The 12,762-nt window shown below is 40.0% G+C and overlaps 5 protein-coding genes across 8 annotated transcripts; 2 read left to right on the top strand and 3 right to left on the bottom strand.

Annotated features, from left to right (window-relative positions):
• Positions 1-133: 133 nt before the first annotated feature.
• Positions 134-3,190, bottom strand: LOC124315308 (putative ammonium transporter 1). The gene is made up of 10 exons (XM_046780898.1): positions 2,106-3,190; positions 1,939-2,028; positions 1,638-1,865; positions 1,357-1,562; positions 1,046-1,288; positions 858-969; positions 673-791; positions 478-604; positions 323-406; positions 134-263 (listed from the first exon to the last, which is right to left on the bottom strand). The coding sequence occupies exons 1-10, from the start codon at positions 2,230-2,232 to the stop codon at positions 175-177; spliced, it is 1,425 nt and encodes a 474-aa protein (XP_046636854.1). The 5' UTR covers positions 2,233-3,190; the 3' UTR covers positions 134-174.
• A 158-nt stretch (positions 3,191-3,348) lies between these two features.
• LOC124315632 (RING finger protein 11-like) lies at positions 3,349-5,589 on the top strand. Of its 3 annotated transcripts, none has more exons than XM_046781422.1 (5): positions 3,349-3,479; positions 3,546-3,671; positions 3,833-3,978; positions 4,039-4,187; positions 4,258-5,589. In XM_046781422.1, exons 2-5 carry the CDS (start codon positions 3,626-3,628, stop codon positions 4,427-4,429), a joined length of 513 nt encoding a protein of 170 aa, XP_046637378.1. In that variant the 5' UTR covers positions 3,349-3,479; positions 3,546-3,625; the 3' UTR covers positions 4,430-5,589. The 3 variants fall into 3 exon arrangements, with proteins under 3 accessions (XP_046637378.1, XP_046637377.1, XP_046637379.1); XM_046781423.1 differs by having other exon boundaries at positions 3,350-3,479; positions 3,546-3,644; XM_046781421.1 differs by having other exon boundaries at positions 3,349-3,671.
• On the bottom strand, positions 5,453-7,676 carry LOC124315594 (ras-related protein Rab-30-like). 2 transcript variants are annotated; one of them, XM_046781367.1, is made up of 7 exons: positions 7,449-7,676; positions 7,281-7,337; positions 7,128-7,211; positions 6,625-6,808; positions 6,412-6,563; positions 6,271-6,303; positions 5,453-6,184 (listed from the first exon to the last, which is right to left on the bottom strand). In XM_046781367.1, exons 1-7 carry the CDS (start codon positions 7,476-7,478, stop codon positions 6,083-6,085), a joined length of 642 nt encoding a protein of 213 aa, XP_046637323.1. In that variant the 5' UTR covers positions 7,479-7,676; the 3' UTR covers positions 5,453-6,082. The 2 variants fall into 2 exon arrangements, with proteins under 2 accessions (XP_046637323.1, XP_046637325.1); XM_046781369.1 differs by lacking the exon at positions 6,271-6,303.
• A 77-nt stretch (positions 7,677-7,753) lies between these two features.
• LOC124315146 (flocculation protein FLO11-like) lies at positions 7,754-11,402 on the top strand. The gene is made up of 7 exons (XM_046780605.1): positions 7,754-7,915; positions 8,048-8,209; positions 8,273-8,399; positions 8,460-8,542; positions 8,606-9,584; positions 9,640-10,646; positions 10,722-11,402. Exons 1-7 carry the CDS (start codon positions 7,802-7,804, stop codon positions 10,908-10,910), a joined length of 2,661 nt encoding a protein of 886 aa, XP_046636561.1. The 5' UTR covers positions 7,754-7,801; the 3' UTR covers positions 10,911-11,402.
• On the bottom strand, positions 11,052-12,738 carry LOC124315505 (eukaryotic translation initiation factor 3 subunit G-like). The gene is made up of 8 exons (XM_046781227.1): positions 12,613-12,738; positions 12,505-12,545; positions 12,201-12,439; positions 11,964-12,131; positions 11,747-11,897; positions 11,514-11,626; positions 11,313-11,443; positions 11,052-11,154 (listed from the first exon to the last, which is right to left on the bottom strand). Exons 1-8 carry the CDS (start codon positions 12,630-12,632, stop codon positions 11,136-11,138), a joined length of 882 nt encoding a protein of 293 aa, XP_046637183.1. The 5' UTR covers positions 12,633-12,738; the 3' UTR covers positions 11,052-11,135.
• Positions 12,739-12,762: the final 24 nt, after the last annotated feature.

The raw sequence follows: 12,762 nt of genomic DNA, 5'->3' as shown, positions 1-12,762 counted from the left end.
TCCATTTATCATTTTGATCAATTTTGAAAAAACAAACAAAAAATACAAAAGACACGACTTGATTCGTCATTGATTATTATATCAAATGAAATTTTTGATTTCTTGGTTATATTTTAGATCATTAATAATATTTGCGGTTTTTTTTTTAAAGCTGATGTAATTCAGATTAGTCGACTACCAGGCTTGGATGTGTGGTTCGGAAGTCATTCGTCGAAGTCTGTAAGGAGAATTGGTCGGTTGAACTTTGGCCGTGCTGCGCCGACCTAAATGGTAAAATCAAATTCTTTTCTAATTCTATTAAATAAAAAACAATCTTGTTTACTTATAGATTCAACGGAAATGATGCGCTCTATTTTGTCATCTTCCATGTGATAAGCCGCTTGATTGTGCAATGCTAAATCCAATCCTAATACGCAATATCAATCATGACGCTCATTTTTAAAAAAATAATTGAACCTTTTTAAATTTTCATTATACCTATTTTCTCTTCTCTATCCGACACCCTGTGCAGGTTGAAATAGCGCAAAATGACGTAAAGAAAAAGGACGGACATGAAAGAAAAGATGGCGATGACCGCCCCGCCAAAGACGTTGACCAATAGGACCTTTTTATTAGAAATTCAATTGAAATGGGAAATTATCGATAAGGTTTAAATTATTAAATCGCTGTTACGTATGCGCTCGATTTGGATGGGCTGAGAATGATACCGTCGCTACCGAAAATAGCGGCTCCAATCACGCCGAAATAGCCTCCACCCAGCTGCACCGGAACCGAATTGGTTGCGTCATCAACTTAATTTGTCAAAGTCAAAAGAATCGGAATTTAGATTAAACTTTGAAGTAGTATTGACGCATTACTTTGAAATCGTTGCATCGCTTTGAAAACAAGTTGAAACGCAAAATATCCAAGGCATCCGACAACCAGCGACGCCCACGGCGGATATTGATCGCATCCGGCGCAAATCACGACCTGCAAATCAGCCGATCATTTCGGAATAATTTTAATTCCACAGAAAAATGTCCTTTTGCGAATGAATAACACTTGCCATTCCAGTGAAGCTGCCGTTCAACATATTGACAATGTTCCAGTTTTTGAGAGTTCGTCCCGATGCTGTGAAGTAGCGCTGGTAGAGAAGCGAAGTGACCGTTGCCGAGGCAACGCAAATCAACGTATTGAGGCACACGAGTGAGATGACAGCGCCGTCTTTGGATTTGGATATCGTCAGATTGGATCCCGCGTTGAAGGCGATTGCTCCAAACAGAAAGATGAAGGCTCCCAATGTCACTTGCTATTACATAATTGATAGAATATGTACGATCAGATTTTATTATTTTTAACAAATCGATTTGTAGCTACCGGAATAGAATGCGGCTGGATTGGGTTGCAGTTTCCGTTCTTTTCAAATCGACCTGTTCGTGGACCGGTCATCAAAGCGGCTGCCAAACCGGCCGATCCTCCCATGGCATGAACGACACCACTCCCGGCAAAGTCCCGATAACCCAACTGGGCCAGCCATCCAATCGGGCTCCAAGCCCAGTGACTGACTATCGGATAAGTGATTCCTGGTGATTTCCCAGTTTATAAAAGATTTTAATCAGATTCAATTTGGTGATATAGTTGATGATTCTAGTTCAAACCTGACAGGAGCATGATGCTGGTGAAGTAAGCCGTCATGGAACTGCGTTCATGCAAAGAGCTTTTGACCATCGTCGTGGCCGTAGCGGCAAAAGTGTACTGGAAGAAGCAGTGGGCCATCTTGTCGAAGGGCAGGCCGACCAGAGCAAAGTAACGAATCCCGCAGAACCCGTTGCCTTCTCCGAACGCCAGGGCGTAGCCGCACAGCAAGTAGAACAGCGATCCAATACCTGCCGAAAGCGACAATAAATTGGGATTTGAATAACATAACTAATCAAAAGATATATGTCGGTAGCTTGATACTTGTGTCCATGTAGTTGAGAAAGAGGACGTTGGTGACGTTTTTACTTCTCACCGATCCCGACTCGTAGAACGCGAATCCCGCCTGTAAAACTAAACGCGAAATATTTCCTCTTTTCTTTTCTTTTCCCCCGGCCAATCAATGTGATTTAAGGCTCAGTTTAACTCACAGAAGACGATGCTGCCCATGACAACGAGGAAAAAGATGTCGACGTTCTTCTTGAAGGACTCCAACTCGTCGTGAATGAGATTTATTGAAGCGATCGGATCACTTTGATTGATCAAGGGCGACGCCATGGCGCAGCACCGTGCAGTGACAACACTTCTTTTATTATTTTTTCCCCCCCCCCTGCACTTCGGGATATTCGTTCTCTCACGATTTTGTCAATGGAGAGCGGACGCTTAGTACATCGGGAAAAAGACTCTTTTTAAAGGCGAGAAACTTGCGTGCGGCGCACCAGCCATCTGGTTGTGAAGAGTCGGGAATCCGGTTCGTGACTAACAATGCCAGTTTCGTGTAGCTAAGAGATTCTGAGGACCAGAGCGCAAGTGCAACACAAATTCAGTTTCAACTCGTGAGTCAACTAGTTTTTTAATATCTCTGTGTATCTTGCACTACTTCACCATCGATCTTCGATTGCCAAGTTGGGATGCCAAGCTCTAACTGGTTGTAACCTCACTAATTATAGATGGGCCATGCCTGGCCTCACATGGCCTACATTCTCCTATTCACTCAAGTTGGTGGACATGCTCATCATTTTGGAATGGCTAACTTTTATGCTGACAGTCATTGTGTGTAATAACTCGGCTGCGTAGTTTCTGTGTTTGTTTGTCAATCATCTAAATGACGCAGCGAAGCTAACTTGGCAACTCACGACACTTTGATTTATTCATTTATTAACTGTCATAAGTACATGGGTTTCAAAAGATATCAACTTACTACTGGAAAAACAAAACAAGGTTAATCTTCTGATTTGTTGGTGACACTGCTTAGACATTAGAAAATTAGAATTATTACATTAGAAAACATTTGAGTTAAATAGAATGGTTTCGATCTATACTCTAGAAGGTGAGTTATTGATGGATTTTACCTGCACTGCTTTTTCGATTTATTTTGGGTTGACGTAGACCACGTCAGTACATCGTCACATATTGATTTCTAGCTCGGTTTGAATTTGGCGCCACCTATCGTACAGCGCCGAAATATCGGCCGACAAAATGTTATGGTTGAGTCACAAAATAAATAAAAAAATTACCAAATAGTCTTTACTCAATTATTTAAGTAATTTATCATTTAAATTAATATTGGAATGTTTTCTTAATTAATAATAGTCAAATGTTGTGAAACTTTGTTTTTCACGAACAAAAAAAAGTAGGTTAGCCTACCCCCCGGAAAAGCCTTGATGTTTTTATCCCGAATTTTGTGACAAAGAGAAATCAGCTGGCCAGGAGAGCACACGATGCGCTGAGTGATTGCGTTGTTGTTTGACTTAACGTTTCTCCGTCTATTTGAGCTCATTTCTTAAACAGCCAAATCTTATCAAGTACCGTGTACACGTTTCCAAATTTTGATATGTTGAATTGATAAACTAAAGTACTCGAGTGTGTAGTTTCGGAGCACCACCGATTCGCGTTGTTACTTTCGTTGTCGGGTGTTTTGTATTCGCCAGGAAAACAAAAGTCGTCAGGAATGGGCAATTGCCTTCAAGGTTGTTGCGGTTGTTGTCAATTCTCTAGTAAACATTAATTTTCAGTTAATTCATTTATATTCTCCTTTAGTTGTCCTTTGTGTTGTAGAGATTGTTTTGTATTCTGAAATCTGGTGCAATCCCCAGTCAACTTCACTCAGCAAAGCCTGTGAGATATTTCGTAACTCTTGCCTTTGTTCTTTTCCAAGGTCTGACCTCGTCCACTGATGGGGTTTCCCTGCTTAGGGGTAATGAAACACCACCACCATCGCTAGAGTCTCAGTCTTCATCAGACTTGCAGCTGCATGCTTCTTCATCCTCAGGAATGGCTTTTGGGCCTCCACCTCCATATGAGGTTTGTTATTCCAGTGATCAAGTTTGTTGCCGTGACCTTCAGTATAGTTTTTTTTGGTAGGAATCCATGCCCATGTATCACCCGACTCCCAACGTGTCAAGACCAGCTTCACAGCTCACAGAGGAAGAGCAAGTGAAGATAGCCAAACGTATTGGTCTCATCCAACACCTACCCACAGGAACTTATGACGGGTGCAAGAAAAACAGAGAGTAGGATCTTTTTGTGTCACATTCAGTACTGTTCATTGTGGCGGTGTTTATTGTTATTTAATTTTTACAGATGTGTGATATGCATGGTGGAGTTCATGGTGGGCGATTCCGTTCGATACCTCCCATGCATGCACACGTATCATGTCGAGTGTATCGACGATTGGCTAATGAGAAGTTTTACATGCCCGTCGTGCATGGAACCGGTCGAGTCGGCCCTCCTCTCGACCTACGAAGCCAACTAACTACTACATGCAAAAGACAAAGGCGTCATCACCTCATCAGTCCTGCTCTCTCTCTCTCTATAGAATGAGCTTCATCCGAACTGAGAATTTCATATTCGAAAAAAGCCGGAAATAACGCGTCATCGCAAAGTGATAACTGGATTCTTTATTTTGGTTCCTTTTCGAAAGTATTAAGACTGCGGTCGAAGAGGAGACTTTTTTGAGTTACGTTGTCCCTATGTTTAAAAAAAAAGAGAGAGAGAGAGAAGGAGAAGAAGAGATTCCCGTGTGATAAAGTTTCGGTGAATTCGGTCGCACCAGAAGAAGAAGAAACTCTTCCTGGCTTCTGTTTTTACGCCTATAGAGTTCGTACCTTTAAATATGATATACAAAGCCACTTTGTACTTTTTTTTTTCCCTCTCTCTTTAGATTTTTCTATCTTTCATTGCGCTATAGGAGGAACGTTTTGTACCGCGATTATTAGTTTTTTTTTTCTTTATCGGCTCTCCTTTTTGTTTCGTTTTTCCTCGCCACTAGTCTCTCAATTTCACACTGTTGGAGCGTTCAAACTCGTTTCGTTGCTTATTTTTCCTTCTTTACATTTTTTTCGTTTGATTAGAGCTCGTAGATTCACGTGGGATTCAGGTCCTTCCGTTCTTTTGGGTTACAATTAACTTCTAAATCTGAAAAGGTGGTTTTTGTTGCTCTGTTTATTCTCTTTTCCTGATCATCCACAACTGCCTTTGGCGCATTTGCGCGCAAACATATTAAGGCATTCCTTTGCGTTATTCACTTTTGCAGAAACGTTTCTGATATTTACGCGGTATAATATGTTATCTTACGTGTGGTACGTCGGTGTAGTATGGTTTATTATTAGTTTTAACAACTTAATCATCTCTAGCAGGGAGGGGAGCCTATTTTGTGTCGTTTAATTTCCTTCTTTATTATTTTCATCATTTAGTGAACAGGAAAATCTTCTTTTTACTTCGGTGATGATGAATCATAATGTTCAATGAACATATACGAGTGCTATTCTGCTGGTGAGTGTCGTTCGTGTAATAACTTTTTTTTTTTTTTTTCGTAACGGCGAAATGCTAGTCCATCCCCATGTGTATGAAATATTATTGTAGCGCGATCGGGCGGCTTGGTTTCGAAATCATTACATGTAATCGGATCATTGACGATTGTGTTGACGAGGAGTTCATTGATTTCACTTACGTTTTATCTATGTAAAACTTCTAATTTCTTTGCATAAGGATTTTATAACTAGGTAAGTTCACCAGGAATGGATATATTTTCTTGTGATCCAAACTCACGAAACCAACATACAACTTGTGTTCCGATTATAATAGGTAAGACATACAGTAATAAGCAGATCATATTGGTTAAAGGATATTTACAATTTACACACATCACTAGGACTTAATGTAATGTACGTTTAACAGGACAAGAATATTATTGAGATTACGAAACCTCGGATCAAAACCATTTCACGTTCAGTTTTTTAACTGAAAGACGAGACAATAAAAACATCAAACAATGCCAATAGGCCGGGGTCAAAATACTGAATACATTAGGGTTTTTTTTTTAAGGATAGTTATATGAATAGGGGATCATCACCAAACACAACATCGCACGGAATTAAAGCTATTCAGAGATCATTATACCGGAAGATCAAGACTTGCAGCAATTGGATTCTGACCATGACTTTTCGGAAGCGCCATCAAGGTGAGTTGTCTCCTGTTGACCAATGGGTCCATCATTGGAGTTGGCGTCCTATAATCAAATCCAATAAACGAAACAAAGTAAATACAATTAGTGGATACGTATAATCTTGGCAACCGATTTCCTGGTTGTCTTGCCTGACTAGTTTCCTGGCGTTGATTTCGCATTGTCTTTATTTTAAAGCAGCGAAAAACAATAGATACGTTTTTAAGGTTAACTAATTCTACGATTTTCTTTTTTTCCCCACAGAAACTATTGAAATAGAAGAAAATTCTTACCTGGATAAGTTCTCTGGCTATTTCCTGAAAGAGTTTGTCAACGTTGCTGCAATCCTTTGCTGAAGTTTCGATGAAGTACATGTTATTCATTCGTGAAAACGCCTCTCCAACTGCTGGCGGAATTTCTCGATCATCACGATCGACTTTGTTACCTTGGAAGAGAAAGTTAGATTTTTTAAATTAGGTTTTTGTGAAGGGTTTCTTTTTACGTACCAACTAGGACTCTGAGAACTTTGGGGCTTGCATATTCTTCGACCTCTCTTAACCAGACTGGCAGACAGTCAAAAGTTGGTTGAGCACTTACGTCATACACGAGAATAAGTGCATGAGCCGATCTGTAGTAGCTTTGGGTTATCGATCTAAAGCGCTCTTGCCCAGCCGTGTCCCAGATCTGCAGCTAATATATTCAATGTAAATTATTAGTAAGAAGTTCTTTTTTTTTAAAGAATTTGTTTGGTGATGTTTTACAAGTCAAACCATTAAATATACATGGGAGCCTTTCACACACTTTAATATATTCTGAGCTGCATACTAAATAATTTGAAAGAAAAGTGCAGTAGAAGTGCATCTTAATAATGTCACTTTAACAACCATTAGTTTAAATAGATCAGAATTCCATCCCTTCTTAAATGAATTTTTCCCACTATGAATTAAATTATAGTTTGTTATTTCAACATTTGCAAAGCACAGGATGAACAAATTCAGTGAATGTTTACCTTAATTTTAAGTCCATCAATTTCAACTGTTTTGATCATGAAATCAACTCCAATTGTGGCTCCCTGCCCAGGAGGAAATATTCCCTATGAATATAAAGTAAAAATTTACATTGAAGTGTGGCATGTTTAATTAAATCAACAGGATTGTCATACCTGAGTGAACCTTCTGACCAAACAAGTTTTCCCAACTCCAGCATTTCCAATCAAAACCTGAAAACAAGTAAGAAATTAAGAAATGTTGGCTGATGTGACAGTTGAAATTATTTCAACTGTCTTCAGCTTTCTTTAAATTCTGAATGAAGTCCATTAAGTCAAACTCACAACTTTGAATAGATACTTATAATCTTCCATTGATATGAAATCGACTATCTACGAGATAGCAGTCGAAAAACTAAAAGTTCTGAGGAGACCTTTTCACATTTAGTCACTAACGGTAAAGGCTAGATAGGGAGATTTCCGCTTCACTGATTAAACAAGCCATTTCATTCAAGAAGTTTCCCGAGAACAAATACTATGTGAATGTAATCGGTTGCTCGTGATGTCTGCTCCCGAGTTGTCTTCTATGTCAGCGCTATCTTGCGGCGGATCAATAATTCAAGATGGTAAGTCACGCAGCCACCTGGTGATGATGGTAGATAGGTGACAGCCGAAGCCCTAATTACCAGCAAAAATCCATGGCGAACGAAACAGAAAGTGATCTGAAAAACTCAAAAACCTGTGAGGATCCAGGATCACAACAACAAGCCCGTCTCATGGAACGACACATACGTGATGTCTTGGAAGAGGAGGTAATTCACTTGGACCTTGCTTTTAGTCATGATTCACAGTTTGTTTATGAATAACAGCTTTAATATTAATACTTATGACAGACAGCTGTTAAAGTTGTTGTTGTTGTTGCTTATTGATTTTTTTTTCTATAGGTCATTTACGATCAATCACAATTTGGCCTTTTAAACAGCCAAATTGATGATAGTTCTTTATCTCCTTCTCTTATGAGTGATCCTCCACGTAACAAGAAGCCTCTAAATAAATTGGGTAAATTGACAAGAACAGCAGCCCTCTGTGGGGCCTATATTTCACTTGTAAGCTAATCATGTTTATCAGTGTAGAGTGCATAATTACTCAAGGTATCACATTTTCAATAGGGACTATGTATGTCAGTAACTGGACCTACATTACTGTATCTGAAGGATCAAGTTGGATCTACCATTTCAGAAATTTCCTACATCTTTACAGTCCGATCAATAGGAACTTTAGGGGGTGCTTTCTTAGGTAACAGTAATTTAATATGCTCAATCCAAGTCACAAATTCAAATCTATATTTGATAACAGGTGGCTTTTTTCTTGACCGCTGTAATCCATATTCAGCATTTTTTGTAGTTATTGCTTCAATGGCCATAAGTGTTGGATCTATGGTAAATAAGCTTAAATCAATAAAATTACTGCAATTGAAATCATGATCCTTTTTTCTTCTACAGCCATGGTGTAAACACGTTTGGATGCTGATGGTTTCATCTTTTGTTGTTGGAGTGGGTAATGGGCTGCTGGATACTGGAGCTAGCACCCTTTGTCTTCAGTTATGGGGAAAGGAATCGGGTCCCTACATGCAGGCTTTACACTTTTCTTTTGCCGTCGGTGGGTCGATCGCCCCTTTGCTCGTGCAGGCTTTCATCGTTGAAACTTCAACTACTACCCTTAACAATACCATCTCATCACGCCATGTGCGCTCCGTCACTAATCCACTCAACTCAAGTGAATCAGAAGATCAAATGACAACAATAGCTTCGATCATTAAAGCCACCAGTGAAATTCCAGTTTTAGTTACTTCTAATCTAGCCATCCCTTCATCCAATTCAACTATCCCAACAGCATCCAATTCCACATTTGGAGATGTTACATCGACAACAACTATAAGTCCAGTTGTTAACCAAAATCAGACAACGCCCTTGACAGAAAAGCCAAAGAAACCGAAACCTGCCGTCATTAATGGCCAAATTCTAGGCCCTTCGAAGCAGTTTGATAATACTCCGTTGAAAGTAGAGACTCAACCGCCCCAGGAAGTCGTTGTAACTACCACGACTGCGTCATCCAACGAAAATCAAACTACACCCGCCATTACGCTTACATCTACAGATACAACAACAATTCCTCCTTCCATCAATGGTACCACGAAAGCTCAAGATAACATGACGGAAATAACGATGATACTCCAAAAATCCAATGAAGTGCAAGGGCTCAATATCAGCAGCAGTGACAATAATACTTCTACCGTTTCATCCAAGAATGCGTCCGAATCCACCGGAAACGATACCGTAGTGTCTTCAACTTTGAGTCCTGTTACTGAAAACTCTACGATAACCAGCATTCCTCTAACTACTGTAGAACCCGTTATCAATTCATCAAACTTAAACGCTGAATTCCAGCCTAAAGAAACTGCCATCAACAACGTAACAAAAGGTAATTTTAACAATCAGAAAATAATGTAAACACGATTTTAATATTGAACTTGTAGGTGCTGATCTTAATGTTAAAACATTCCCTACTACTACACCTGCTACTACAACTCCTCTTTATTCTTCGACGACGTCTCAATCAACTACGGCTGTTTCAACTACAACTTCGACAACGACGACACCATCCTCGATAGAATTGCTACCCACGACCATCAAAAACATTTCATTACCCATTCCAGTTGCTACAACATTGCCAGTCGACCTTGCAGATAATGTTGTAGTCAAGAGTCGTGGAAAGAGCAGAGGTCAACAAGACGAAGTCAGCTCGGTGGTTCCCTCGTCTACGCTCGTACCAGTCACAACTTCCGAGCCTAACGTACTTGTGACAACAACAAATTCGCCCATCCACAATGAGAGCGAGACTATTGATCGGTCCCCCGTTAAAGTTTCTGACTATCTGGAGCGTTTTGGAGTTACGCGGATGCACATGTTGTATACCGTTATCGCCATCATAGTCTTGCACACAGCCTTTTTCTTTCTCTTCTTTCTGTGTTCTGGAACTCGCAGCTCGACCGCCGAACGTCAAACGTCTGATCGGAAAGTTAAGCCTTTCCGGCCCAGCGCCAAGATATCCTTCGTCGTGCTGATGTTCTCGTTTTACTTGATGTACGTCGGCTCTGAGGTCGTATTTGCTCAGTTCCTTACTACATTTGCATTGGAGAGCCCACTTAAGCTATCGACTTCGACTGCCAATTACATAACAACTACATTCTGGGCCTCGTTTGCGGCCGGTCGCTTTGTCGCAATTTTCGTTGCCCACTTCACCAATCCGACAGCCATGCTCATTTTCAACTTGTGCTCTACTGCGCTCGGCTCGATGACTCTCTGTGTTGCTGGGCAGACGGACGCCACTATTTTGTACGTCGGTTCGGCCTTGGTTGGCGTAGGAATGGCTTCAACCTTCGCAACAGGCTTCATATGGACCGAAACACACCTGCTGGTAACTAACCGGATTTCTGCGGCTTTCTCAGTTGCTTCTTCAATGGGAGAGATGATATTCCCAACGGTACGTTAAATTTAAATGCTAATGATTTCCATTACGTATTTATAACCCTCTGTTTTGTTTACCGTGTTGATACAGGTAACAGGCGCATTGATCGAGTCGAATCCACTTTCCCTAATGTACATAGTTCTAGGATGCACCATTTTGATCACGATAGTCTTTTTTGTAGCCTGGTACCTGGCAAAACGTAAAGGACGAGGCTTTAGCAGTAACAGCAGGGGCTATCATCTTGCACGTCAAGCCGAGGATGAATCAGCGCAAAACTAGATAACTTTACTTATATTTTTTTCCACTTAAAAATAATGTTTCGGTGAGGTAATCCTCATTCCCTTGATGTTTAGCTTAGAAAAACAAAAGAGAAGGGTGAAAATTCGGTTCATGTCTGTGATAGAGGGTTGAAGAGCTTGATTGGAATCCATTTGCGTGTATTTTTTTTATCCCTTTACATGATCGTAGCATCCAATATTTGATGAAGGAATTTTAGGCTTTTTTTCACTGTGTTCCCGATGGTCTGTTAAACGAATGAAAAGAGAAAGATCAGTTTCATTTAACTCGTCAATTTAAAGAACTAAATTGTTAAAAATAAAATTTAAAAATTCCCAGTCACGAATTTCAAATTCAGCTCACAACTATTTTGAATGAAATAAAGCGAATTGAGAGCTAACTTACTTAGACCATTCGACAGTCAGGATAAGATGGTCGTAACCAAAACCATTCAAGGTCTTGATTGCTCGTTCGGCGTCTTCTCGTCGTTTGTAGCTGACAAATGCAAAACCTCTGGATTGGCCAGTGTTTTTGTCCTAAAATTCAGTTTGAAGCGGTGCCATAATTTATACAAAATGATAATTAGTGAATAAATTTGAGTCCAACCTTAGAGAGGAAGATGCGTGAGATTTCGCCAATACGGCCGAACAATTCTTGAAGATCGGAATCGCGAGCGTTTTCCGAGAGGTTGGTTACTCGTACAGTGCACCCTTCATCAGCTGTTATCGGGAAAGAAAAGGGTAATCATTAAATAATGTTTTTCCTATGTATGTTTTCTATTACATCTCCGGTGGTCCTAATAATATGAAATAAACTACTATGAAGAAACTGTATCTTACTTCGTCGACCCATAGCCATAGTCTCTCCTTTTCTGTTGCCACCATCACGAAGTGCAGGTGCAATATAGGCGCTTCCTTCTTTACCACCCTTGGCTTGCGGTCCTCCAGCAGCAGCTGCGGCAGGAGGCGGGCCGGCCTTCTTCTCCTCAGCCTTAGGTTAAGATATATAAAGCAAAATTAGCAAGAGTTCAATTCAAAATAAAGAAAAAGTGTTAACCTTATTGAGTGCTTCTTGGACAGGCAAAAGTGTGTCCTTGTAAGGACATTGTGTTGTCCAATGGTCCTCTTTACAGATACGACACTTAACAATGCCCTTCTGCATGCTTTTTAACTTCATTAGAGGGTCATCTTCCTTGTTATCAGGATCCTCTTTGTTTGTAATAAACTGTCAAAGTAAAAATTTTAATTAATTAACATCCAACGGTTTTTATACATCAACTGAGAAAAGAAATACCTGCATGGCTACATCTTCAGATACAATTGTTGTTGCAGGGTTTGGTCCTGGTTTGTCTTCCTTGGAAAGACCAAATTTTGGCCAACTTTTACGCTGGGCAATGGCTTTAGCTACATACCTTTTCTCTATTTTGTAAGTACGCACCACCTTGAACTTCCTATTATCATCATCAAGACCATACTCTGTGACAATTTTCAGCCCATTTTTGTATTCTTCAGTGTTAGGGGGTAAACCGAGACCTAAGGAATAATACCGGCTTGATTAAAGAAAATCTTACATTAATTGGGGAAGCGGCATTACTAACCATCGATATCCTCAACGTCATCGGCCCAACTGGATTTAACTCTGAAATCATATCAAGATTGTGTTGTATTTTTAATATTTGCACATTAATTTATCTCATTTCACTTACTCATTGTCAGCAACCGGCATTTTTCTTGGAGAAGATTGATTACGTCAAGTAAATAATCAAAAAGTAGAAAATTCACTGCTATTGCAGAAATGTGTCAGCAAGCAGCCATTAGAACGTGTGTAGAGCGACATTGCCAGTTTTGAAAAATTC

The sequence above is a fragment of the Daphnia pulicaria genome, chromosome 11 (assembly GCF_021234035.1).
Source record: "Daphnia pulicaria isolate SC F1-1A chromosome 11, SC_F0-13Bv2, whole genome shotgun sequence".
In the NCBI taxonomy this organism is placed as follows: Eukaryota; Metazoa; Arthropoda; class Branchiopoda; order Diplostraca; family Daphniidae; genus Daphnia; species Daphnia pulicaria.
This window is presented reverse-complemented; position numbering and strand designations above follow the sequence as displayed.